This window comes from Salmo salar, unplaced genomic scaffold (genome assembly GCF_905237065.1).
Source record: "Salmo salar unplaced genomic scaffold, Ssal_v3.1, whole genome shotgun sequence".
NCBI lineage: Eukaryota > Metazoa > Chordata > Actinopteri > Salmoniformes > Salmonidae > Salmo > Salmo salar.
Genome location: NW_025548301.1, coordinates 141,133 through 166,239, shown reverse-complemented (window position 1 = coordinate 166,239; position 25,107 = coordinate 141,133). Strand labels below are relative to the sequence as shown.

Sequence of the window (25,107 nt, the reverse complement as noted above, 5' to 3'; positions counted from 1 at the left end):
TGGCACACACACAATCCATCTCTCAGTTGTCTCAAGGCTCCAAAATAAATTTTTAACCTGTCTCCTCCCCTTTATCTACACTGATTAAAGTGGATTCATCTGGTCAGTCTAGGTCATGGAAAGAGCAGGTGACCTTAATCTTTTGTACACTCAGTGTATATTTGCCACAAGGATTATGATACCTGCCCCAATAGGATGTGGAATCAGTGTCAACGTGTTTTTTTTGGTACATTGGAATCAGTGTAAACATATTTTTGGTACTTCATCCTTGTGGCTTGGTGAGCTACACGTATAAAAGTGTTCCTCTTTCTCAAGCTGAACAGAACCTACAGACTACCACCTGTGATTCCTTCTCTGACAGGAAAAGATTACCATGGAGAAGTTGGCCATCCTTTTGCTTCTGAGTGCTGCCATTGCACTGGGCGATGCCAACCTGACCCTGCTCCTTGGTTTAGAACCCTTACTGAAGACTGAGGTGGAACAGACTCCTCCTGTTGAGGCTCAGGTAGCAGCAGTGCAGGAGGGGACAAAGGAAAGTTCATGTCCCTCAGACTGGCACCCATATGGATCACGCTGTTTAAAGTTTGTCAGCATTCAGCAGTCATGGGCAGATTCGGAGCAAAACTGTTTGGCACTTGGTGGAAACCTAGCATCCGTGCATAACCTTTTAGAGTACCGTTTCATGCAAGCACTGACAAAGGACACCAATGGCCACCTACCTGACACCTGGGTTGGAGGTTTTGATGCCGTCAAGGAGGGCTTATGGATGTGGTCAGATGGGACCAGATTTGATTACACTAACTGGAACACTGGTGAGCCCAATAACGCTGGAGAAGGAGAGGACTGTCTGCAGATGAACGCTGCAAGTGAGAAGCTCTGGTTTGATGTGCCCTGTGAGTGGAAGTTTGCATCGCTCTGTGCCAGAAGAATGTTTGCTAGGAAATGCCACAGCCACTTCACCTCCAGGGGTCAACTTTCTACACTTCAATACTCAAACCAAGATCCGTCACTCACTGCAGCTCACCAACATGACAAATAAAACATGTATTCACAAAAAGCTATCCACCTATCTAATGATTAGCTAACGAGCCATATCTAACAGTTAAAAACAATGACAGAGGAATTTACAAGAGACAGCAAACAGCAAACATGTGGCTACCGAAAAAACTGCCTTTGAAGTTCAGTGCAGACTTTTATACTAAGTCATGATCTGCTGTTAGCTAGCTACTGTTTAGGTAGGCTAACCTTTCAGGTTAACTAACATTAGGCAAACTTGTGATGAAACTGTATGATGTTGCTGATCCTGCTTTTGAAATTAAAGATAAATGACAAACTATTCAGAGTGTTTTCTTCATTTGCTATTGCTTAACAAGTTGTCATGGCATCAGTTAGTCAATGGTAAGTTATTTTTAAACTAGAATAAAGACAATCTCTCAATGACATGAACCTGCATCACTAAAAATAATTGATACATGATAAAACCTTATCATGCTGTTAATTATGAATGAGTAACTCTCTTCCTAACAGACCATTTGTTTCTGAATGGTTTAGATGCAGGAAATTAAAGTTATATAACTATTAACTAACATGAATTATCAGCTTTTTAAAATAATGTATTAATGCATTTATGGCTTAGTAAACACGCACACAATGAATAAATACTTAGTAGATATTAAATGAATTATTTATTTATTCAGGTTAACTAATGTACCCTTCTTGTAAAGTGTTGCCATTCCCTGTCTTTCATATCTGAGGCTAAATCCATGAGGCTGAGAAATGTGACAGGGAATGTGTCCAGAGAGAGAGTGAGAGAGTGAGAGAGAGAGAGAGAGAGCTATTCTATTTCTCCCCTGAATGAAGGACTGAAGATGCTCTGAGATTAAAAAGCAGAAAATAATGAAAAGGCGGAGTCACAGGGACAGAGAGTCCCTCACACATCAACGTGACAGCCAGTAGGGCTTTAGGAGGAGGGAGATATGAGGAGGAAGCTACTTCTATTGGGCAATTGTCGGAGGAAATTTGTTTGTGACACCAGGTTATATTAAAATTATACTTCACTTTATTTGCACCTACTACGCTTAAGGCGAGGTTAGCGTATACTGTAGGCTCACTGGTCAACAAGAGCAGGAAAGGACAGGGGACAGCAGAGAAGTACACGTTGAAGAAAGTGCAGTGTCAGAGACACAAATTAAATACAAACATCTGCTTTTCTCCATTAGAAGCATCAGAACTCATAAGGCGTTTGGATATGAAGCTTACATCATGCTTCTGTAACGTTCGTCGTGAGGAATGGACCAAGGCGCAGCGGGTTGAGTGCTCATAATTCAACTTTTAATGTGAACACTTAAACAAACAAACGATGAACGATGATAAGTCTTGAAGGCAACACACAGCAATACAAGAACAATCTCCCACAAATTACTAAAACAAACACATACCTATTTATAGAACCCTCTGATTTATAGAACCCCAACGAGAAAACACCTGCCTCCACTTGAGGGTCCAACCCCCAATTAACTAAACATAGAAATACAAATGACCCCTATTACTGGTCAGGACGTGACAGTACCCCCCCCCCCCCAAAAGTGCAGACCCCGGATGCACCTCAAATAAATAAACAAAATCACCCCAAAAACAAAAATAAATCCTCTAAACTAAAGGGAGAGAAGGGAGGGTGGCAGCCGTCACTGACGGCTCCTGTGCTACACCCCCCCTTCCCAAACCTCCTATAGTGGAGGTGGCTCAGGCCTTAATCCCCTACCTGACCCAACCACCCCCACTGCATACCTCTGCCTGAGGCCAGTCACTAAAGACCTTGGACTGTACTCTATGAGCTCTGGACTGTAGGACGACTCTATGAGCTCTGGACTGTAGGCAGACTCACTCGGTTCCGGACTGTAGGCAGACTCACTCGGTTCCGGACTGTAGGCAGACTCACTCGGTTCCGGACTGTAGGCAGACTCACTCGGTTCCGAGCTGTAGGCAGACTCACTCGGTGCCGGACTGTAGGCAGACTCACTCGGTTCCGGACTGTAGGCAGACTCACTCGGTTCCGAGCTGTAGGCAGACTCACTCGGTTCTGAACTATAGGCCCTCTCACTTGGTTCCGGACTGTAGGCCGTTTTACTCCGTTCCGGACTGTAGACCCTCTCTCTTGGTTCCGAACAGTGGGCCGTCTCTTTTGGTCCCGAACAGTGGGCCGTCTCTCTTGGTGCCGGACACTCTGGACGAGGCACTGTTGCCGGACACTCTGGACGAGGCACTGTTGCCGGACACTCTGGACGAGGCACTGTTGCCGGACACTCTGGACGAGGTACTGTCGTCAGAATCTCGGGCCTGGGCTGACGCACTGGAAGCCTGATGCGTGGGGCTGGTAGTGGAGGTACCAGACTGGGGACACGCACTTTAAGGCTAGTGCGAGGAGCGGGAACAGGACATAGTGGACTGGGCTGATGCACTGGAAGCCTAGTGCGTGGTGCTGGTACTGGAGGTATCAGACTGGAGACATGCACTTTAATGCTAGTGTGAGGAGCGGGAACAGGATATACTGGGCCATGGGTAAGTACTGGAGGTCTGGAGCGCACCTCTTGCACAACCCGTCCTGGCTGAATAGAAATAGCAGCCCTGCACAAGCAGACTGCTGGTACAGGGCGAACTGGGCTGTGCAGAGGCCTGATGGTTGCCGTGCGTAGAGCAGGTGTAGGGTAGCCTGGGCCTAGGAGGCGCACTGGTGGCCAGATGCGCTCTGCAGGCATCCTCCTTCCAGGTTGGATGCCCACTCTAGCACGGCACTTGCGAGGAGCTGGGATCACTCGCACCGGACTGTGCGTGCGCATGGGCGAAATCGTGCGCACTTCCGCATACTCCGGCGCTCTCTTCTCCACCTGCTTCCCATAATAAGCACAGGGAGCTGGTATAGGTCTACTGCCTGGCCTAGCCAAACTACCCGTGTGCCCCCCCCAAAAAAATTATTGGGGGTGCCTCTCATGCTTTATCGGCGCGTATATTGCCTCATACCGACCCCTCTCCGCCTTGGCTGCCTCTATTTCCTCCAGAGGGAGACGGTAGTCCCCAGCCTGATGCCAAGGTCCATCCCAATCCAAAATCTTCTCCCAAGTCCAATTTCCATTATAGTCCATATCATTTTCCCGTTGCTCCTTCCTCCGCTGCTTGGTCCGTGGTTGATGGGAGATTCTGTCACGGTTGTCGTAGGTTGAAGACCAAAACACAGCGGGAAAATGTATACTCATCTTCTTTTACTAATGGACAAAGAAGGAAAACCAAAACAAAAACGTATACCAAAAACACAAACGAACTTGACAGTCTTGTCAGGCGCACGCACACACAGCTAAACAAGAACAATCTCCCACAAATTGCTAAAACAAACACATACCTATTTATAGAACCCTCAATCAGAGGCAATGAGAAAACACCTGCCTCCAATTGAGGGTCCAACCCCCAATTAACTAAACATAGAAATACAAATGACTAGACTGAACATAGAAATACATTAACATAGAACAGTGCCCAAAACCCGGAATAATAAATCAAACACTCCTCTAAACACACAACCACCCCGAACCACATAAAACAAATACCCCCTGCCACGTCCTGACCAAACTACAATAACAAATAACCCCTATTACTGGTCAGGACGTGACAGGTTCAGATTGATAGTGAAGTCAGCCTTGAGTGGGTCCTCTCTCACTTTGTATGTGAGCCTCGAACATCAGACCACTGTCTATTAGAATTTGCAGTTAGAACTGAATAAAAGTATTATTACTTTCCCTAGACCACTAGGTATGTTGATGATGTAATGAAATAAACAGACAAGACTCTCCTTTATCTAACCACACTGTCAGATTTCAAAAAGGCTTTACAGCGAAAGCAAAACATTAGATTATGTCAGCAGAGTACCCAGCCAGAAATAATCAGACACCCATTTTTCAAGCTAGCATATAATGTCACAAAAAACAAAACCACAGTGTCACAGGTATCGTCGGTGAAGGAGGACCAAAACGCAGCAGGCATGCGGTTGTTCATTTTGAACATTTATTAACTCCAAAATGAACACAAAAATAACAAAAGAGAACGACCGATAAACTGACAGTCCTGTAATGTTGACACATACTAAACACGGAACAATCTCCCACAAATGACAAACACAAACACACCCTAATATATGGGACTCTCAATCAAAGGCAAATAGACAACACCTGCCTTCAACTGAGAGTCCCAACCCCAATTAACCAAACATAGAAACAGACACACTAGACTCAACATAGAATACATGAAAACCAAACAGTGCCCAAAAACCCCGGAATACTTAAATCAAATGCCCCTTCAACAAACACACCACCCCGAACCACATAAAACGAATACCCTCTGCCACGTCCTGACCAAACTACAATACCAATTAACCTTATACTGGCCAGGACGTGACACACAGCTAAATGCAGCACTAACCTTTGATGATCTTCATCAGATGACACGCCTAGGACATTATGTTATACAATACATGCATGTTTTGTTCAATCAAATTCATATTTATATCAAAAACCAGCTTTTCACCGAACACTTCCGGTGAATTTACTAAATTACTCACGATAAACGTTCACAAAAAACATAACAATTATTTTAAGAATTATAGATACAGAACTCCTCTATGCACTCGCTATGTCCGATTTTAAAATAGCTTTTCGGTGAAAGCACATTTTGCAATATTCTAAGTAGATAGCCCGGCATCACAGGGCTAGCCATTTAGACACCCACCAAGTTTAGCCATCACCAAAGTCAGATTTACTATAAGAAAAATGTTATTACCTTTGCTGTTCTTCGTCAGAATGCACTCCCAGGACTTCTACTTCAAGACACTATCCAAGGGTGACGAAGGGTTACGCGCACGACGCGTTTCGTGACAAAAAAAATTCTAAATATTACATTACTGTACTTCGAAGCATGTCAACCGCTGTTTAAAATCAATTTTATGCAATTTTTCTCGTAAAAAAGCAATAATATTCTGACCGGGAATCTGTGTTTTAGTTCAAAGAGAGAGAAAGTAAAAACATGAGGTCGCCCTGTGCACGCACCTCAGTCTGATGATCCCCTTATAGAGCACTTACCAAAGGCGCTAATGTTTTTCAGCCAGCGGCTGGAATTACATCATTCAGCTTTTTCCCGGGTTCTGAGAGCCTATGGGAGCCGTAGGAAGTGTCACGTTACAGCAAAGTTCCTAAGTTTTCAATAAACAGAGCCAAGAAGCTCAAGGTATGGTCAAAGAGGGCACTTCCTGAACAGAATCTTCTCAGGTTTTTGCCTGCCATATGAGTTCTGTTATACTCACAGACACCATTCAAACAGTTTTAGAAACTTTAGGGTGTTTTCTATCCAAAGCCAATAATTATATGCATATTCTAGTTTCTGGGCAGGAGTAATAATCAGATTAAATCGGGTACATTTTTTATCCGGCCGTGAAAATACTGCCCCCTAGCCATAACAGGTTAAAGGAAGACAGATGGAGACAGGGATTAAAGGATGATAGATGGAGACGAGGGTTAAAGGACGACAGATGGAGACGAGGGTTAAAGGAAGACAGATGAGACTAGGGTTAAAGGATGACAGATGGAAACGAGGGTTAAAGGATGACAGATGGAGACTAGGGTTAAAGGATGATAGATGGAGGCGAGGGTTAAAGGACAACAGATGGAGATGAGGTTTAAAGGATGACAGATGGAGACGAGGGTTAACCTGTTAGGGCTAGGGGGCAGTATTGACACGGCTGGATAAAAAACGTACCCTATTTAATCTGGTTACTACTCCTGCCCAGTAACTAGAATATGCATATAATTATTGGCTTTGGATAGAAAACACCCTAAAGTTTCTAAAACTGTTTGAATGGTGTCTGTGAGTATAACAGAACTCATATGGCAGGCCAAAACCTGAGAAGATTCCATGCAGGAAGTGGCCTGTCTGACAATTTCTTCCCCTTCTTGATTATCTCTATCCATTACAGAGGATCTCTGCTGTTACGTGACACTTCCTACGGCTCCCATGGGCCCTCAGAAGGCGGCAAAAAGCTGAATCGTGGCTTTGCAGGCTCTGACTGAAAAAAAGTAGCGCGTTTCGATAGTGGCTGGTTAGAGTACTGTGAGACTCAGGCACGTGCCCGCGTCGACCGAATGCTTTGTTTTCTTTCCTCTGTTTACCTAAACGCAGATTCCCGGTCGGAATATTATCGCTTTTTACGAGAAAAATTGCATAAAAATGGATTTTAAACAGCGGTTGACATGCTTCGAAGTACGGTAATGGAATATTTAGAAATTTTTTGTCACGAATTGCGCCATGCTCGTGACCCTTATTTACACTTCGGATAGTGTCTTGAACGCACGAACAAAACGCCGCTATTTGGATATAACGATGGATTATTTTGGACCAAACCAACATTTGTTATTGAAGTAGCAGTCCTGGGAGTGCATTCTGACGAAGAACATCAAAGGTAATCAAACTTTTGTAATAGTAAATCGGAGTTTGGTCAGGGCTAAACTTGGTCGGTGTCTAAATGGCTAGCCGTGATGGCTGGGCTATCTACTCAGAATATTGCAAAATGTGTTTTCACCGAAAAGCTATTTTGAAATCGGACACCTCGATTGCACAAAGGAGTTCTGTATCTATAATTCTTAAAATAATTGTTATGTTTTTTTGTGAACGTTTATCGTGAGTAATTTTGTAAATTCACCGGAGGTTTGCTTGGGGTATGCTAGTTCTGAACGTCACATGCTAATGTAAAAAGCTGTTTTTTTAATATAAATATGAACTTGACTGAACAAAACATGCATGTATTGTATAACATAATGTCCTAGGTGTGTCATCTGATGAAGATCATCAAAAGTTAGTGCTGCATTTAGCTGTCTTCTGTGTTTTTGTGACATTATATGCTAGCTTGAAAAATGGGTGTCTGATTATTTCTGGCTGGGTACTCTGCTGACATAATCTAATGTTTTGCTTTCGTTGTAAAGCCTTTTTGAAATCGGACAGTGTGGTTAGATTAACCTGTTATGGCTAGGGTGCAGTATTTTCACGGCTCTATAAAAAAACGTGCCCGATTTAATCTGGTTACCACTCCTACCCAGCAACTAGAATATGCATATACTTATTACATATGGATAGAAAACACCCTAAAGTTTCTAAAACTGTTTGAATGGTGTCTGTGAGTATAACAGAACTCATTTGGCAGGCAAAAACCTGACAAGGTTTCAGGCAGGAAGTGGCCTGTCTGACAAGGTGTCGTTCTTCTTGTCTCTGTTTATTGAAGAGTGAGGATCTTAGCTGTCCCGTGACACTTCCTACGGCTGCCATAGGGTCTCAGAAGGCGGTAAAAAGCTGAATCGTGGCTTTGCAGGCTCTGGCTGAAAAAAGTAGCGCGTTTGGGTAGTGGCTGGTTACAGTACTGTGAGACTCAGGCGCGTGCCCGCGTCGACCGAATGCTTTGTTTTCTTTCCTCTGTTTAGCTAAAAGGAGATTCCCGGTCGGAATATTATCGCTTTTTTACGAGAAAAATGGCATAAAAATTGATTTTAAACAGCGGTTGACATGCTTCGAAGTACGGTAATGGAATATTTAGATTTTTTTTGTCACGAATTGCGCCATGCGCGCTACCCTGATTTACCATTTCAGATAGTGTCTGGGACGCACGAACAAAACGCCGCTATTCGGATATAACGATGGATTATTTTGGACCAAACCAACATTTGTTATTGAAGTAGCAGTCCTGGGAGTGCATTCTGACGAAGACAACAAAAGGTAATCAAACTTTTTTAATAGTAAACCTGATATTGGTGAGTGCTAAACTTGCCGGGTGTCCGTGATGCCTGGGCTATGTACTTAGAATATTGCAAAATGTGCTTTCACCAAAAAAGCTATTTTAAAATCGGACATATCGAGTGCATAGAGGAGTTCTGTATCTATAATTCTTAATAATTGTTATGCTTTTTGTGAACGTTTATCGTGAGTAATTTAGTAAATTCTTAGTGAATTCGCCGGAAGTTTGCGGGGGGGTATGCTAGTTCTGAACATCACATGCTAATGTAAAAAGCTGTTTTTTGATATAAATATGAACTTGATTGAACAAAACATGCATGTATTGTATAACATAATGTCCTAGGGTTGTCATCTGATGAAGATCATAAAAGGTTTTGTCACGTCCTGACCAATATTTAGGTATTATTTCTATTATATTTGGTCAGGACGTGGCAGAGGTATATTTGTTTTGTATTATGGGGTTTTGTGTGTGGTGTAGTGGGGTGTATTAGTTTGGTATAGGTTCTAGGTTTGTTTTTCTATGTGTAGTTTTGGGTGCTGGACTCTCAATTGGAGGCAGGTGTTTCTAGTTGCCTCTGATTGGGAGTCCCATAAGTAGGTGTGTGTTTGTTTGGTTTTCGTGGGTAGTTGTTTTTGCACTGCGTGTTGTGTGCCTGCAAAACTGTTCCTGTCGTGTATATTGTTTTCCAGTGGATGCGTTACTCCTTTCTTGAATTAAAACATGAGCATCCATATTCCCGCTGCAGTTTGGTCTATTCAACACGGCTCTTTTTGTGACAGAACTACCCACCACCAAAGGACCAAGCAGCAGAGAAGAGGACAGAGGCAAGTGAGGGAGGAATGTTGGAGGCAGCCCCAAGAATTTTTTAGGGGGGGCACAAGGGCTATTTGGCGGGGCGAGATTACAGCCCCAGGCCAGCTCCCCGTACCCTTGTAGGGCAGACTGGAAAGGTCCCGTGCTTTGGGGTTGGGGCTGTGGTGAGGCCTGGGATTTTCAGGCCGGTAGGCAAGGTACCAGCGCCCCGCATGTGCCAGGGCGAAGTAGGCATCGAGCCGGAAGGGGTGATGCCAACCCTGCGCTCAAGACCGCCATGTGCGCCCTTTCGGTCCGGTGTTTCCCGCCAGACGCACTAGCATGGAGGTGCGTGTCTCCAGGCTGGCACGTCCTATACCAGCCCCACGCATCAGGAGTCTAGTGTGTCAACCCAGCCTCGCCAGTCAACAGTCACCAGAGCTGCCCGCCAGTCAACAGTCGTCAGTGCTGCCCGCCAGTCAACCATCACCAGAGCTGCCCGCCAGTCAACAGTCGTCAGAGCTGCCCGCCAGTCAACAGTCGTCAGAGCTGCCCGCCAGTCAACAGTCGTCAGAGCTGCCCGCCAGTCAACAGTCGTCAGAGCTGCCCGCCAGTCAACAGTCGTCAGAGCTGCCCGCCAGTCAACAGTCGTCAGAGCTGCCCGCCAGTCAACAGTCGCCAGAGAGGTCAAACTGCCCTGAACTGCCGGAGTGGCCAGACTGCCCTGAACTGCCGGAGTGGCCAGCCCGCCCTGAACTGCCGGAGTGGCCAGACTGCCCTGAACTGCCGGAGTGGCCAGACTGCCCTGAACTGCCGGAGTGGCCAGACTGCCCTGAACTGCCAGAGTGACCAGACTGCCCTGAACTGCCAGGGTGGTCAGACTGCCCTGAACTGCCAGGGTGGCCAGACTGCCCTGAACTGCCAGGGTGGCCAGACTGCCCTGAACTGCCAGGGTGGCCAGACTGCCCTGAACTGCCAGGGTGGTCAGACTGCCCTGAACTGCCAGGGTGGCCAGACTGCCCTGAACTGCCAGGGTGGCCAGACTGCCCTGAACTGCCAGGGTGGCCAGACTGCCCTGAACTGCCAGGGTGGCCAGACTGCCCTGAACTGCCAGGGTGGCCAGACTGCCCTGAACTGCCAGGGTGGCCAGACTGCCCTGAACTGCCAGGGTGGCCAGACTGCCCTGAACTGCCAGGGTGGCCAGACTGCCCTGAACTGCCAGGGTGGCCAGACTGCCCTGAACTGCCAGGGTGGTCAGACTGCCCTGAACTGCCAGGGTGGCCAGACTGCCCTGAACTGCCAGGGTGGCCAGACTGCCCGGTTCTGCCAGAGGTGCCCGCCTGCCCTGATCTGCCAGGGTGCCCGGCCTGTCAGGATCAACCCGAGTGGTCCTCCTGCCCTCCGGTCCAGCCCGAGTGGTCCTCCTGCCCTCCGGTCCAGCCCGAGTGGTCCTCCTGCCCTCCGGTCCAGCCCGAGTGGTCCTCCTGCCTTCCGGCCCAGCCCGAGTGGCCCGCATGCCTTCCGGCCCAGCCCGAGTGGCCCGCATGCCTTCCGGCCCAGCCCGAGTGGCCCGCATGCCTTCCGGCCCAGCCCGAGTGGTCCGCCTGCCCTGATCTGCCAGGGTGCCCGGCCTGTCAGAATCAGCCCGAGTGGCCCTCCTGCCCTCCGGCCCAGCCCGAGGGGCCCTCCTGCTCTCCGGCCCAGCCCGAGGGGCCCTCCTGCTCTCCGGCCCAGCCCGAGGGGCCCTCCTGCTCTCCGGCCCAGCCCGAGGGGCCCTCCTGCTCTCCGGCCCAGCCCGAGGGGCCCTCCTGCTCTCCGGCCCAGCCCGAGGGGCCCTCCTGTCCCCCGGCCCAGCCCGAGGGGCCCTCCTGTCCCCCGGGCCAGCCCGAGGGGCCCTCCTGTCCCCCGGCCCAGCCCGAGGGGCCCTCCTGTCCTCCGGCCCGGCCCGAGGGGTCCGTCTGCCTGGCGCAGCTATCGGATCCACCGAAGTGGGCGACGCCGAGGGTGGAGCAGGGTCCACGTCCTGCACCGGAGCCACCTCCAGGATAGGTGGGTTGGGGAGGGAGGGTGTAGCACAGTGCCGTCGTTGACGGCAGCCACCCTCCCTTCCCTCCCTTATTGTTTAGGGGGTATTGCTTTTTGGTTTTGTTGGGGTAATGGGGATTTTTTGTGTTTTCTTTTAAGGTGCATTCCGGGGTCTGCACCTTAAGGGGGGGGGTAATGTCACGTCCTGACCAATATTTAGGTATTATTTGTATTATATTTGGTCAGGACGGGGCAGAGGTATATTTGTTTTGTATTATGGGGTTTTGTGTGTGGTGTAGTGGGGTGTATTAGTTTGGTATAGGTTCTAGGTTTGTTTTTCTATGTGTAGTTTTGGGTGCTGGACTCTCAATTGGAGGCAGGTGTTTCTAGTTGCCTCTGATTGGGAGTCCCATAAGTAGGTGTGTGTTTGTTTGGTTTTCGTGGGTAGTTGTTTTTGCACTGCGTGTTGTGTGCCTGCAAAACTGTTCCTGTCGTGTATATTGTTTTCCAGTGGATGCGTTACTCCTTTTTTGAATTAAAACATGAGCATCCATATTCCCGCTGCAGTTTGGTCTATTCAACACGGCTCTTTTTGTGACAGGTTTGTGCTGCATTTAGCTGTCTTCTGGGTTTTTGTGACATTATATGCTAGCTTGAAAAATGGGTGTCTGATTATTTCTGGCTTGGTACTCTGCTGACATAATCTAATGTGTTGCTGTCGTTGTAAAGCCTTTTTGAAATCGGACAGTGTGGTTAGATAAAGGAGAGTCTTATCTTTAAAATGCTGTGAAATAGTCATATGTTTGAAAAATTGAAGTTTTTGTATTTTTGAGGAGTTTGTATTTCGCGCCACGCCCATCATTGGATGTTGGAGCAGGTGTTCCGCTAGCGGAACGTCTAGATGTAAGAGGTTATTAACGAGAGTCTTGTCTTTAAAATGGTGTAAAATAGTCATATGTTTGAGAAATTGAAGTAATAGCATTTCTAAGGTATTTGAAAATAGCGCCACGGGATTACACTGGCTGTTGCGTAGGTGGGACGATTTCGTGCCGCCTAGCCCAGAGAGGTTAAAGGACGACAGATGGAGGCGAGGGTTAAAGGACGACAGATGGAGGCAAGGGTTAAAGGACGGGGGTTAAAGGAAGACAGATGGAGACGAGGGTTAAAGGACGGGGGTTAAAGGACAACAGATGGAGACGAGGGTTAAAAGACGACAGATGGAGACATGGATTAAAGGATGATAGATGGAGGCGAGGGTTAAAGGACGACAGATGGAGACTAAGGTTAAAGGACAACATATGGAGACAGGGGTTAAAGGATGACAGATGGAGACGAGGGTTAAAGGATGACAGATGGAGGCGAGGGTTAAAGGACAACAGATGGAGACAGGGGTTAAAGGATGACAGATGGAGACAGGGGTTAAAGGATGACAGATGGAGACGAGGGTTAAAGGACAGATGGAGACAGGGATTAAAGGACGGGGGTTAAAGGAAGACAGATGGAGACGAGGGTTAAAGGACGACAGATGGAGATGAGGGTTAAAGGACGGGGGTTAAAGGAAGACAGATGGCAACGAGGGTTAAAGGAAGACAGATGGAGATGAGGGTTAAAGGATGACAGATGGAGACAGGGGTTAAAGGACGGGGGTTAAAGGACGACAGATGGAGACGAGGGTTAAAGGATGACAGATGGAGACAGGGGTTAAAGGATGGGGGTTAAAGGACGACAGATGGAGACAGGGGTTAAAGGACTACAGATGGAGACGAGGGTTAAAGGACGACAGATGGAGACGAGGGTTAAAGGAGGACAGATGGAGACGAGGGTTAAAGGAGGACAGATGGAGACGAGGGTTAAAGGAGGACAGATGGAAACGAGGGTTAAAGGACAACAGATGGAGACGAGGGTTAAAGGACGACAGATGGAGACGAGGGTTAAAGAACAACAGATGGAGACGGGGGTTAAAGGATGACAGATGGAGACAGGGGTTAAAGGACGACAGATGGAGACGAGGGTTAAAGAACAACAGATGGGGACGAGGGCTAAGACCCTGTAATCAAGGCGTATGCTCACGTCAAATGTTTAAAGAATGTCACAAATGTTAAATTGTATCATTTAAAAAAATAAAATTTATTGAATTGAATCAAAAGTCATTCAAAAGTAATTCAAAAGTCTAACCACCCTGAGAGATCAGGATTAGGAAAAGGTCCGGAGGTGTTCAGGGGTGAGGACTCGTCCATAAATGAGTTATTATCAGCTCTTTCAAAAGGGGCAGGGGCTCCAATAACATCTTTAGGAGTGCTGTAGCTCTTTGAAGGGTTTTGTTTTAAAGTTTGAATCTGGTGGTGAAGCTTATAGTTTGGTAGACCTGAGAGTGGAATATTGAGGACTGCCAGGGCTTTAAGAAACTGACTCCACCCAGGAGGTCTTCTATCATCAACAATTTGGTGGGATGGAGTGATACTTCTAAACAAGTCCATCATATGAGAACCCCTGACAACATCCCCCTGAAAGATAAGCTCTCCTTTGTCATTCCAAGTAGCAGCCCCCTTTGAGTCTTTTAATTAATTCATAATGTATAATATCTATCATTGTTCCTGTTACGTGCTGGAACATGTCAAAATGTCATGCACAGCATTATCTTCAACATGTATTTGATTTTCAACCTGTAATGGCCTCTGGTCCAGACATTACAGGAGCAGGTCTCTCGCTCTCTCTGGTCTTCACCCTGTAAGGTCTCTGGTCCAGACATTACAGGGGCAGGGCTCTCTCTCTGATCTTCAACCTGTAAGGTCTCTGGTCCAGACATTACAGGGGGCAGATCTCTCTCTGATCTTCAACCTGTAAGGTCTCTGGTCCAGACATTACAGGGGGCAGATCTCTCTCTGATCTTCAACCTGTAAAGTCTCTGGTCCAGACATTACAGGGACAGGTCTCTCTCTCTGATCTTCAACCTGTAAGGTCTCTGGTCCAGACATTACAGGGGCAGGTCTCTCTCTGATCTTCAACCTGTAAGGTCTCTGGTCCAGACATTACAGGGACAGGTCTCTCTCTGATCTTCAACCTGTAAGGTCTCTGGTCCAGACATTACAGGGGGCAGATCTCTCTCTGATCTTCATCCTGTAAGGTCTCTGGTCCAGACATTACAGGGGCAGGTCTCTCTCTCTCTGATCTTCAACCTGTAAGGTCTCTGGTCCAGACATTACAGGAGCAGGTCTCTCTCTCTCTGATCTTCAACCTGTACGGTCTCTGGTCCAGACATTACAGGAGCAGGTCTCTCTCTCTGATCTTCATCCTTTATGGGTTCCGGTAGGGAAAGTGATAAATGGTTGTTCTCTCTCTCGCCTTGTTTTAACAAAGGCCAAATACCTTTGCAAGAGGTTTGTGTATTTTTGTACCTCATATGGATTCAATCCTTTTCTGTAAAAAATATCCTTCATGGCCATATCCAAATCATTTTCCGCTGTTTGTCTGATATTTTCAGGACCCTGTAATTGTTTTTTAATTCTATCCAACTTTTGATGAGGCACTAAGTACATTTTATTGGCCATCACACTCTGTGTTCAACCCCCACGCCTGGCAGCAATAAGTCTGGTGATGAAGGACACGCCTATACTGAGTAAAGGTAGAAGAGAACCCCCACGTCTGGCAGCAATAAGGCTGGTGATGAAGGACACGGCTATACTGAGTAAAGGTAGAAGATAACCCCCACGTCTGGCAGCAATAAGGCTGGTGATGAAGGACACGGCTATACTGAGTAAAGGTAGAAAATAACCCCCACGTCTGTCAGCAATAAGGCTGGTGATGAAGGACTGAGTAAAGGTAGAAAACCCCCACGTCTGTTTTATGGTAAGACTTTTCTTTTGAAGACTGGCCCTTTTATTGGCAAAGAGTTTGATCACTGCCTTTTGTCTCTTTAATGTTTTTAATTGAGTCGGGGAGTGGAATGCGTCCTTTGAGAAGATTCAAAGCAATCTCACATAGGGATAATATGAGATCTGAAGAACAATGACCCAAGATGACCTTACATTCTTTATGGGTAGCCCCAACTAGGGATTTCAAGAGTGGTAGGTTTCTTTTTAAACGCAGAGACATTTTTTTTTTTTTTTTAACTGTCGGCCACTCCCACGGAAACAATCCTGTTCTGAGCCTCAGGTGTTCTGGAGTGTTCCATTTAAAATACACGATTAAACAAGAAAATGGTGCTTTGGTAGCGTCCTCATAGCTCTCCATAAAGCAGGATTTCCATCCAGGGTACATCTGCTGAGCTAGAGTGTTTATTTGTAGTTTGTCTCTAGGGTTTTTGAACAAAACCATGTAATTGGCGTTCAAACTAATGGTACGGCTGTTTTTACCTTGGTGAAACACATTTTGTACCAAGTAAAGCACGGACAGGTTTCCATGATGAGTATATTGAGTAAAAGCTCGAGTTATTTCAGGTTGTTCACTATCGGCAAAAATCATATCATCCAAAACCAGCAGATTGTTTTTATGCGGAGGTAAAAGTTCATCATCAGACAGGGATTCAGGTATTCCTTCAACAAACTTGATTTTTATTTTCTTCAACAACTCATCATACAAAGGTTGATAGCATGAATAACAGCACACAATATTGTCAGGTTTCTGAGATAATACACATTCAGAATTCTCTAAAATACTTTTTACAAAACAAGTTTTACGGCTTTTGGACGTTCCTGCGATTTAGGCTGAAAATGGTAGTGCAACCTAGGATCAAAACCTTCTACAGCATCCATTATATCTTAAGGGTTAAGACACATGTGGCTTGTAACATAAAGTCAGTAACCAAAGGGTAAGGTGGTCCCATCAGGTAAAAGTAATCTCCCGTCATAGACTACCTGGAATCTTTTAGTAAGTGGGGCATTACGTAGATGGAGCCCTTTTAATCCCCAACAATCTTTTTGTAGGAGTTAAACATTTCTAAAACACTATTTTGGACGCTAATAAAACCCTCGACTAAGTGAGTGATTGATTCCAAGATTACACGCGGTGTGTTTTCATATTTTTTTGTCACGCCTTTGGCTTTCAACACCACGTGATTGTTTTTAGTCCTAAAAGCATAGCTTTTTGGTCCACAGGATGACCACTCTATGATATGGTCACCATCTTCCAGTTCACTGGTTAAACCCCCCAGATAGTTGTTAAGAGGGGGGTTCCACAGGATGACCACTCTATGATATGGTCACCATCTTCCAGTTCACTGATTAAACCCCCCAGATAGTTGTTAAGAGGGGGGTTCCACAGGATGACCACTCTATGATATGGTCACCATCTTCCAGTTCACTGGTTAAACCACCCAGATAGTTGTTAAGAGGGGGGTTCCACAGGATGACCACTCTATGATATGGTCACCATCTTCCAGTTCACTGGTTAACCTCTCTAGGCTAGGCGGGACGAATTCGTCCCACATACGTAACAGCCACTGCTATCCTGTGGCGCGATTTTCAAAACCTTAAAAATCCTATTACTTCAATTTCTCAAACATATGACTATTTTACAGCCATTTAAAGACAAGACTCTCGTTAATCTAACCACACTGTCCGATTTCAAAAAGGCTTTACAACGAAAGCAAAACATTAGATTATGTCAGCAGAGTACCAAGCCAGAAATAATCAGACACCCATTTTTCAAGCCAGCATATAATGTCACCAAAACCCAGAAGACAGCTAAATGCAGCACTCACCTTTGATGATCTTCATCAGATGACAACCCTAGGACATTATGTTATACAATACATGCATGTTTTGTTCAATCAAGTTCATATTTATATCAAAAACCAGCTTTTTACATTAGCATGTGACGTTCAGAACTAGCATACCCCCGCAAACTTCTGGGGAATTCGCTAACATTTTACTAAATTACTCACGATAAACGTTCACAAAAAGCATAACAATTATTTTAAGAATTATAGATACAGACCTCCTCTATGCACTCAATATGTCCGATTTTAAAATAGCTTTTTGGTGAAAGCACATTTTGCAATATTCTAAGTACATAGCCCAGGCATCACGGGCTCGCTATTTAGACACCCGGCAAGTTTAGCACTCACCATAATCATATTTACTATTACAAAAGTTTCATTACCTTTTGTTGTCTTCGTCAGAATACACACCCAGGACTGCTACTTCAATAACAAATGTTGGTTTGGTCCAAAATAATCCATCGTTATATCCGAATAGCGGCGTTTTGTTCGTGCGTTCCAGACACTATCCGAAATAGTAAAGAAGTGTCATGCGCATGGCGCAATTCGTGACAATAAAATTCTAAGTATTCCATTACCGTACTTCGAAGCATGTCAACCGCTGTTTAAAATCAATTTTTACGACATTTTTCTCGTAGAAAGCGATAATATTCCGACAGGGAATCTCCTTTTCGGCAAACAGAGGAAAAAATCCCAAAGGCGGGGGCGGTCGGGGTCACGCGCATAAGCCAGTGTCTCTTGATCGGCCACTTGAGAAAGGCGATAATGTGTTTCAGCCTGGGGCTGGAATGACGACATTCTGTTTTTTCCCGGGCTCTGAGCGCCTATGGACGACGTGGGAAGTGTCACGTTAGAGCAGAGATCCTTAGTAAATGATAGAGATGGAAAAGAAGTTCAACAAATGGTCAGACAGGCCACTTCCTGTAAAGGAATCTCTCAGGTTTTGACCTGCCATTTGAGTTCTGTTATACTCACAGACACCATTCAAACAGTTTTAGAAAATTTAGGGTGTTTTCTATCCATATGTAATAAGTATATGCATATTCTAGTTACTGGGTAGGAGTGGTAACCAGATTAAATCGGGTATGTTTTTTATCCAGCCGTGTCAATACTGCCCCCTAGCCCTAACAGGTTAAACCACCCAGATAGTTGTTAAGAGGGGGGTTCCAATCACCAGGTTTGCTTACATAGACCACAAAGTCTGTGTCATGGTAAACCCCCCAGATAGATGTTAAGAGGGGGGTCCAATCAACATGTTTCCTTACATAGACCACAGAGTCTGTGTAATGGTAAAGAACCCTCCTCTGCAGCTGCTCCATGAGGGTGTATAGTTCAAGTCACCCAATAGGCCATGGTAAATGCTGCAAGAAACACGTTTACATTACCAGGGGTAGAACCCACTTCTTGTTATGTCTCCATTGCACCAGGGCTATGTCTTGACTCAAGAACGAAAAATGTGAAATTTAATATTGGTCTGAAAAAACAAATTCCATAAATTCTTCGAGCTCTTTAATGATAGATGTTGTTAACATATTGCTTCTTTCGGAAATTTTGCCCCAAAGTGAATTCAGAAATAATTTTCATACATTTATTTTGGTTTTGTTGACCTCTAATCTGTCAGGGTCAAGAAGTATTCCCTCTTTTTCATGATAGTCCTGAATGTATCTGTCTTTGCTCTCTTGATCAGTGACTGATGCAGGATATCCTGAAGCCATTTGCTTGCCTCTCAAGAAGGCCTTGATTTACTCTTTAAAAAGAGTGTCTGATTTCCTGGAAAGTTCCACACTTCAAAGATTTTGGCCACACGATACCCCTTCTCTATAGCCTTAGAAGTGAAGTGGATGGCTGCAAACTTTCTACTTTTAAACTCGGACAAAACAGAGATGCTTGTTCTAGGTCCCAAGAAACAAAGAGATCTTCTGTTGAATCTGACAATTAATCTGGATGGTTGTACAGTCGTCTCAAATAAAACTGTGAAGGACCTCGGCGTTACTCTGGACCCTGATCTCTCTTTTGAAGAACATATCAAGACTGTTTCAAGGACAGCTTTTTTCCATCTACGTAACATTGCGAAAATCAGAAACTTTCTGTCTAAAAATGATGCAGAAAAATGTATCCATGCTTTTGTTACTTCTAGGCTGGACTACTGCAATGCTCTACTTTCCGGCTACCCGCATAAAGCACTAAACAAACTTCAGTTAGTGCTAAATACGGCTGCTAGAATCCTGACGAGAACCAATAAATTTGATCATATTACTCCAGTGCTAGCCTCCCTACACTGGCTTCCTGTTAAGGCAAGGGCTGATTTCAAGGTTTTACTGCTAACCTACAAAGCATTACATGGGCTTGCTCCTACCTATCTTTCAGATTTGGTCCTGCCGTACATACCTACACGTACGCTACGGTCACAAGACGCAGGCCTCCTAATTGTCCCTAGAATTTCTAAGCAAACGGCTGGAGGTAGGGCTTTCTCCTATAGAGCTCAATTTTTATGGAATGGTCTGCCTACCCATGTGAGAGACGCAGACTCAGTCTCAACCTTTAAGTCTTTACTGAAGACTTATCTCTTCAGTAGGTCCTATGATTAAGTATAGTCTGGCCCAGGGGTGTGAAGGTGAACAGAAAGGCTGGAGCAACGAACCGCCCTTGCTGTCTCTGCCTTGCCGGTTCCCCTCTCTCCACTGGGATTCTCTGCCTCTTACCCTATTACAGGGGCTGAGTCACTGGCTTACTGGTGTTCTTCCATGCCGTCCATGGGAGGGGTGCGTCACTTGAGTGGGTTGAGTCACTGACGTGGTCTTCCTGTCTGGGTTGGCGCCCCCCCCTTGGGTTGTGCCTTGGCGGAGATCTTTGTGGGCTATACTCGGCCTTGTCTTAGGACGGTAAGTTGGTGGTTGGAGACATCCCTCTAGTGGTGTGGGGGCTGTGCTTTGGCAAAGTGGGTGGGGTTATATCCTGCCTGTTTGGCCCTGTCCGGGGGTATCATCGGATGGGGCCACAGTGTCTTCTGATCCCTCCTGTCTCAGCCTCCAGTATTTATGCTGCAGTAGTTTATGTGTCGGGGGGCTAGGGTCAGTCTATTACATCTGGAGTATTTCTCTTGTCTTTTCCGGTGTCCTGTGTGAATTTAAATATGCTCTCTCTAATTCTCTCTTTCTCTCTTTCTTTCTTTCTCTCGGAGGACCTGAGCCCTAGAACCATGCCTCAGGACTACCTGGCATGATGACTCCTTGCTGTCCCCAGTCCACCTGGCCGTTCTGCTGCTCCAGTTTCAACTGTTTTGCCTGTTGCTATGGAACCCTGACCTGTTCACCGGACGTGCTTGTTTCACCCTCGACAACTACTATGATTATTATTATTTGACCATGCTGGTCATTTATGAACATTTTAACATCTTGACTATGTTCTGTTATAATATCCACCTGGCACAGCCAGAAGAGGACTGGCCACCCCTCATAGCCTGGTTCCTCTCTAGGTTTCTTCCTAGGTTTTTGTCCTTTATAGGGAGTTTTTCCTAGGGAGTTTTTCCTAGCCACCGTGTTTCTTTCACATGCATTGCTTGCTGTTTGGGGTTTTAGGCTGGGTTTCTGTACAGCACTTTGAGATATCAGCTGATGTACGAAGGGCTATATAAATACATTTGATTTGATTTGATTTAGAGAATTCAATGGTGACCCATACCCCGGTCAAGGCTATTTCTTGATCTAAATGATCACAAGGCTTTTCCTGGTTGTTGTTTTCACTGCAGGTGCGACAAAAGGGATGGAAAAGTTTTCCTTGAGGTCCCTTGTAAGGCAACACTGGCAGAAACAAGCCCTGGGGAGGGTAAACAGTTGCTTTTATCAGACCAAAATAGTTTTGTGATAAGTCAAAGTCCCGGTGAATAATTTCAGGACGCCCTATAGTGTAAGAAGAGGAACTCATTACATGAGGATAAAGGAAGTAAAATCTATATATCCAATCTTCTCATCAGGTTGCGCTATAAAGAGTAAGGTCAAAGCATTGGTACGACCACCAAACATGGCCTGGCGGGGTTCCAGGGGTTCGGGTATATCAAAAGTGGAAAGGAAAGCTCGAACATGAGGATCAGACTTTTTGAGTTCTGTCCACTCGTACTCCCACTTCACCGTAACTTACACCCCATAAGCAGCCTGTAAAGAGTCCAATTTGTCTTGGAACTCCTGGTACATATCCCCAAAAGTATTTTGGGTTAAGACACACATGGCCTGGTTCACAAAGCAAGATTTACAACTGTGGAAGAAACAACTGTTGTACTCAAACACTGTCTCAACAGCGTCAATCTGTGTATAACCATCTACATGGTAGGGTCCAATCTTTTTCCCCCTTTATTCAAAGCATGTTGAATAGAGATGTTTTAGCCTGGGACAAGTACTCCAACCACTGAATGGACCCACTAGAGTATGACTTGTATTGTCTACGGTAGTTGTCAGGAGATGGAATAGCTATAGAAGCTGGAGGTAAAAAGTGTGTACGATAGGTTTTCATGCATGCCGATGCAATAGTTGTACAACTCCAGGGGTCAATGCCGGCATCTTTGATTACCTCTTCTCTGAATCTGAGGCATCCTTCACGTAGTATAACCACATCATTGTCACAATATAAGTCCATCTCTTTATGGAAATCAAAGGTATTATGACGTACTGTCTCATGCCAAGTCATGAATCTCCCTCTCTCTCTTTGGGAGACATTTGATCACACCCGTACATTTTGGGACTGGGATAAGATCTAATATAATGTAGATTCTCCTCAGATGGGATAAGATCCAATATAATGTAAATTCTCCTCAGATGGGATAAGATCCAATATAATGTTGATTCTCCTCAGATGTGAAATGAGGAAACCATCCTTTCACAGAGTTTTCAAAACCAAAGTCCTCTGGCATTTTTACCAATCTCATGGGTAAGAAACTTAAACTGTCAATGTATCTCTGGTTGAAGGCTGGGTCTACAAAACACAAGATTTTACTACCTTTGGCTATGACATGGGGTGCAACGCCTTGTTGTATCAAGGGGTTCAAAAGGAGATAGGAATCATAGGCTCTAGAATTGTGAGCTATAAAAGTGAAGTTTTTGTCCTGGGGTTTTTGGAAATGTTTGAGAAAGTGCAATGCACAATTTGGGCCCTCTGCCGACCACTTTACACATTTGAAAGCCATGATAGATACAAAAATAGGCAAATTAACCCCTGATTCCTGATTAGTCTCAAAGTCATGAAACACAGATTTCTCTGAAAGTTCATCTTCATCCAAGGGCTGAATATAGCACTACCCCAGATTGCAGTTCCACTGAGATACATATTTAATTGGTCACTGGAAAAGGGGATGTTTGCAAATGTATGGAAGCATGCGAAACTGTGTCCTATTCCAAAAGACAGCAAACAACCCATTACTCCTGCCAATAGTCGACCAATTAGTCTACTCCCTACACTCAGTAAGATATTAGAGGGTATTGTGAGTAGAAAAATATGGGAGTACATGGAATAGAATGATCTGATTACAGCCAATCAGCATGCTTATCGCAAAAACCATTCCACTACCACTGCATTGGTTGACATGACTGACCAGTGGCTCAATGCTATGGATAATGGAAAGTTTGTGGGTGTACTATTTTTAGATTTCAGTGCAGCATTTGATTTAGTGGATCATGAAATAATTTTGACAAAATGAATGCATTATGGTTTTAAGGAGGTAGCATTGAATTGGATACAGTCATGTCTAACTGACAGGAAACAGTCCACCTATATCGATGGTTCATTTTCTTCCCCTCATGTGTTAAACTGTGGAATACCGCAGGGCAGCTGCCTTGGGCCACTTCTTTATTTAACCTCTATGGGCTAGGCGGGACGAATTCGTCCCACCTACGTAACAGCCACTTGAAGCCTGTGGCGCGATTTTCAAAACCTTAAAAATCCTATTACTTCAATTTCTCAAACATATGACTATTTTACAGCTATTTAAAGACAAGACTCTCGTTAATCTAACCACACTGTCCGATTTCAAAAAGACTTTACAACGAAAGCAAAACATTAGATTATGTCAGCAGAGTACCAAGCCAGAAATAATCAGACACCCATTTTTCAAGCTAGCATATAATGTCACAAAAACCCAGAAGACAGCTAAATGCAGCACTCACCTTTGATGATCTTCATCAGATGACAACCCTAGGACATTATGTTATACAATACATGCATGTTTTGTTCAATCAAGTTCATATTTATATCAAAAAACAGCTTTTTACATTAGCATGTGACGTTCAGAACTAGCATACCCCCCGCAAACTTCCGGGGAATTCGCTAACATTTTACTAAATTACTCACGATAAACGTTCACAAAAAGCATAACAATTATTTTAAGAATTAAAGATACAGACCTCCTCTATGCACTCGATATGTCCGATTTTAAAATAGCTTTTTGGTGAAAGCACATTTTGCAATATTCTAAGTACATAGCCCAGGCATCACGGGCTAGCTATTTAGACACCCGGCAAGTTTAGCACTCACCATAATCATATTTACTATTATAAAAGTTTGATTACCTTTTGTTGTCTTCGTCAGAATGCACTCCCAGGACTGCTACTTCAATAACAAATGTGGTTTGGTCCAAAATAATCCATCGTTATATCCGAATAGCGGCGTTTTGTTCGTGCGTTCCAGACACTATCCGAAATGGTAAAGAAGGGTCGTGCGCATGGTGCAATTCGTGACAAAAAAATTCTAAATATTCCATTACCGTACTTCGAAGCATGTCAACCGCTGTTTAAAATCAATTTTTATGCCATTTTTCTCGTAGAAAAGCGATAATATTCCGACCGGGAAACTCCTTTTCGGCAAACAGAGGAAAAAATCGCAAAGACGGGGGCGGTCAGGTCACACGCCTAAGCCCAGAGTCCCTTGATCGGCCACTTGAGAAAGGCGATAATGTGTTTCAGCCTGGGGCTGGGATGACGACATTCAGGTTTTCCCCGGGCTCTGAGTGCCTATGGACGACGTAGGAAGTGTCACGTTAGAGCAGAGTTCCTTAGTAAACGATAGAGATGGCAAAGAAGTTCCAGAAATGGTCAGACAGGCCACTTCCTGTAAAGGAATCTCTCAGGTTTTGACCTGCCATTTGAGTTCTGTTATACTCACAGACACCATTCAAACAGTTTTAGAAACTTTAGGGTGTTTTCTATCCATATGTAATAAGTATATGCATATTCTAGTTACTGGGTAGGAGTGGTAACCAGATTAAATCGGGTACGTTTTTTATCCAGCCGTGTCAATACTGCCCCCTAGCCCTAACAGGTTAATATATACCAACGACCTTCCTTATGCCTTAGCTGAAACTCAAGCTACTATATTTGCAGATGATACTACAATTTATGCAGCAAGACAATCGGTTCAACAGGTACAGCAAGTTTTACAAGGAGATTTGGAGAATATCAGGGACTGGGGTTGCCGGAACAAACTTATTTTAAACACCAAGAAATCCAAAGTTATGTTGGTCTGTTCCACTAGGAAAAGGTCAACACAGCATGGGATACAATTAAGTATCGGGGGAGTACAGAAAGTGGCAGAAACAAAACTACTGGGAGTGCAGCTGGACAACTGCTTATCATGGTCGTCAAATAACTAATCTTCGTAAAACCATTATTAAAACAGCATGCATGATATTTACCAGGAAATATTCTTAAAGAAATAACACAAGAATTAACTGAGAGTAAGGTGAACTACTATTCTGTAGTCTGGGGAAATGCAT

General features: G+C 44.9%; 1 protein-coding gene across 1 annotated transcript in view; it reads left to right on the top strand.

Annotated features, from left to right (window-relative positions):
• The first annotated feature begins 331 nt into the window (after window positions 1-331).
• LOC106591709 (ladderlectin-like) overlaps window positions 332-25,107 on the top strand; it is a 78,832-nt gene continuing 54,056 nt past the window's right edge. Inside the window, exon 1 of the mRNA XM_045712188.1 lies at window positions 332-930. Coding sequence (XP_045568144.1) covers window positions 374-930 — 557 coding nt within the window. The 5' untranslated portion in view covers window positions 332-373. The remainder of the gene's footprint in view (window positions 931-25,107) is intronic.